The sequence below is a fragment of the Lactuca serriola genome, chromosome 6, assembly GCF_051521515.1.
Source record: "Lactuca serriola cultivar US96UC23 chromosome 6, Lser_US96UC23_V15, whole genome shotgun sequence".
In the NCBI taxonomy this organism is placed as follows: domain Eukaryota; kingdom Viridiplantae; phylum Streptophyta; class Magnoliopsida; order Asterales; family Asteraceae; genus Lactuca; species Lactuca serriola.
The window spans coordinates 32,642,507-32,645,834 of NC_136413.1; the positions used below are offsets into that span (position 1 = coordinate 32,642,507).

General features: G+C 35.0%; 1 protein-coding gene across 1 annotated transcript; it reads right to left on the bottom strand.

Annotated features, from left to right (window-relative positions):
- Positions 1-726: 726 nt before the first annotated feature.
- Positions 727-2,155, bottom strand: LOC145057901 (dehydration-responsive element-binding protein 3-like). The gene has a single exon (XM_079005813.1). It carries the CDS (start codon positions 1,972-1,974, stop codon positions 1,237-1,239), a length of 738 nt encoding a protein of 245 aa, XP_078861939.1. The 5' UTR covers positions 1,975-2,155; the 3' UTR covers positions 727-1,236.
- Positions 2,156-3,328: the final 1,173 nt, after the last annotated feature.

The window sequence follows — 3,328 nt, forward strand, 5'->3', positions numbered from 1 at the left end:
AATCCCTGTGCGCTACTTGACCGATTAAAGAGCGTCTATCGATTAATCCATGCATGCAAAATGACAGATACATTAGAACCCAATGAAATTTTAACACTTCGAAGAAGTTATATTTCAATAGAAACTATTTGAGGTATGATTAGTTTTGTATTTATCATAGTAATCTATTTTGTTATGATATTAGTGGTATTTATGAACTTTTATATGATATTAATCATATTTAATTTTTTAAAATCTAACAAATTAGCAATTAATGGTCCCCGATTAATCTCCGCCTAGTCGATTAATCCCTTAATCACAGTCCACCGACTAGCTAACGTCGAACGATTTTTACAGCCTTGTCATTTATTAATATATTTATTGCAATTATTACATTAAAATATTATATGAAATTTAATAAATAAAAAAACTCATAAAATAACATGTGGAAAAAAAATTAAATTAAAATAACTACAATGATAAATTAAATAAGAGTGTGACAAATGACAAAAAAAAATCATTTATTAAAGAGGGGTGATGTTTAATTATTTTCATATCATCATGATTCCCTTACGAAATCTACTAATACTTAAAACATCCACTTACGTGTTTTTTTGAAATCTAAAAACAAAGCTATATTGTAGAATAGGCGATGTACAAAGAAATATGATATTTTTTTTTCGAAAGCATAAACTTATCAATAAATGGTTAGGCAAATAACATTATTAATTATATACAAATATCACATATTAAGAAAATATATATTTGTTTATTGCATATATAAATATACATAAACTTATTAGATTAATTTGCATTGGATGTCTATATACAACTCCGAATACTAATATTAGAGCTTCGAGTTCGCCGGTAGATCAAATTAGGCTAAGAAATGATGTGGAGCTTCGAGGATCAACCAAGAATTTGTCTTCGGGATGCCATAGTGAAGTTGTACGTAATGCAACTGAAGATGTATTTTCTGAGATGATTCAACATTTACAACATTTTTGCTACGATATATCGAGTCAACGTTTGTGAACTCACATTTGAGCACACATACACACAGACAGAGAGTGAAAGTTATTCTGCCTTATTGGTATTTACTATTTACATAATAAATTAAAGGTATCACCGAATGCACAAAACATACACAAAACAAGCACAGAAAGATTTAACCCTTGATGGAAAAACGAAAAGGGCCAAAGTGAAAACAGTAAAAATAAAAAGAGAAGAGAGCTCAAGAGATAACACACTCGGACACTAATAATTCCACCATAAAGATTCAAACGCAGTGGAAATCACGTTTGCTTGACCAGAAACATACCCATCTTCTTGATTGCCGCCGTTGTTCATCCATGGCGGTGGGTACAACCACCCGTCCACCACCGACTCAGTGTATACGAAATCATTCTTTAACTCAAGCGAGTCAAAACTTGACCCCAGAACTGGCAACTCAATTATCTCATCGAGTTCATCCGAAGCAGTTTCTATAGAAGAAGAAGGAAAGTCAAGCTCTGTCATGGCTGCTGCTTTAGCCGCAGCAGCTTGCACATCTCTCGGAGAACAAGAAACAGGTCGTGGCAAAGATCCCACGAGTTCCGGGAAATTAAGAATGGCGGAGCTGCCTTTGATGCTAAGTGCCGCTACATCGTGTGCCCGAGCTGCCATTTCTGGTGTAGGGAAAGTTCCGAGCCATATGCGTGATTTCTTCCTGGGCTCACGGATTTCAGACACCCATTTACCCCAACTTCGCATCCGAACGCCACGATACACTGGGTGCTTGGTGCTGGAATCGCGACTCCTCTTGACGGTTTTGGTTTCAGGGTTTTGCAATTTGGGTAGCGGATGAGTTGATCCAGGCGAAGAAGGGACTGAATTGCAAGAATTTGAGCTGCAATCATCAGGTTCCGAAGTGGAGTTCTGTATACTCATTTTAGCACAAACCGATGATTGATTCTTCATTAGGGCATACGTAAAAGATGAAAGAGAAGCCGTCATGGTACCAATCACTAGTATGTGATTGTTTCCTTTTTATGAATTTTGTTTGAAAGCATAATGAAGAAAGATGTAAAGTTATGATCTTTCTGGGATTGAAAGATTGAGTTTTGTGCGCATTTGTATTGAGTTAAGACCGTAGGATCAAACAGCGACTTTCACCCTTATTTCCCAATGAGTGATACAAATACTTATAAACAAGATCTAAGGAGGTAGGGGGATAGGGGGTATGGGGTAGGGGTAGGTGGTAGGGGGTGGGGCACAGAGAGAAAATGGTTGCTGCCCTAAAGAGGTAAGCTTTAGTACGATGGGGTCCTTCACAAAGACAAAAACTAGTACCGCATAAACTTGCTCTTTCAAGAAATTTCACTTTTGTTTTTCCAGGCTACTATTAATAACTGTAAGCTTAGAGATTTACTTAACACTATTTATTTTCCCATCCTTTTGTCTTTCATGTTTTCCACCGGCATGCACAAGATATATATTTTATTCATTTATAATTCACACCCTCACTTGAAATATAAAATTTTTATTTAGAATGTAACTAAACAAAATGATTTACTAACTATTAAAATCTGAATTAGCTTTTCATAGTTGTAACATAAGAAATAGACTGAAAGGAAAATAGTTGGCGTTAATTTACTGTGTTAAAGTTTTCATTGTGAGGTAAAGTTATTTCATATTTAATTATCTGATGATAGATGAATAGTATAAAATGTTGGACATTTACTATTTACGATATTTTCAAGACAAGATTAGATAAAAGGTCTCTCTAGTTGAAAGAAAATAGCAGTATGAGTCTTTAAGAAAGTTTTTGAACACGGTTGGTTCTTGAGAGTTTGTAATGTTGGAACGTAGGCTCTTTTCTTTCTCACCCCGTTATATTTTGGCCGATGTCCTTTAACATGTGCGGCCATGTGAGGCCAAAATTGTCGATTCTTTTAATCTACTGCCTAAAGCTAATTAATTAAAGAAGATATTTGCATATCTAATCCTTTTGTGTATGTTCACATCGGCCGTCCCAAGCAACCTACTACATTTTCTTCATCTGTTAAAACTCAATTACGAACATAAACTTGAGAAAATCTTTGTGCTTCATTTGATCATTGTTACTTTTGCAATAGTTTCAAATGTGTAGCATGTGCAAGACTCATTTGAAAAAAAAAATACGATGAGTTAATGGTGCTAATGGAAACTAAAGGTTCACATGTGGATTGCTTATTTATCGGAGCTGATGGAAAAACCACCTAATAAACCCACATGTTTAACCATGGCGCTGATAAGACCAAAAAATCTTCTACCAGGATTCAATTTGGTCCAAAATATAACCATATTTGTTGGGCTACCACAAGAGCAA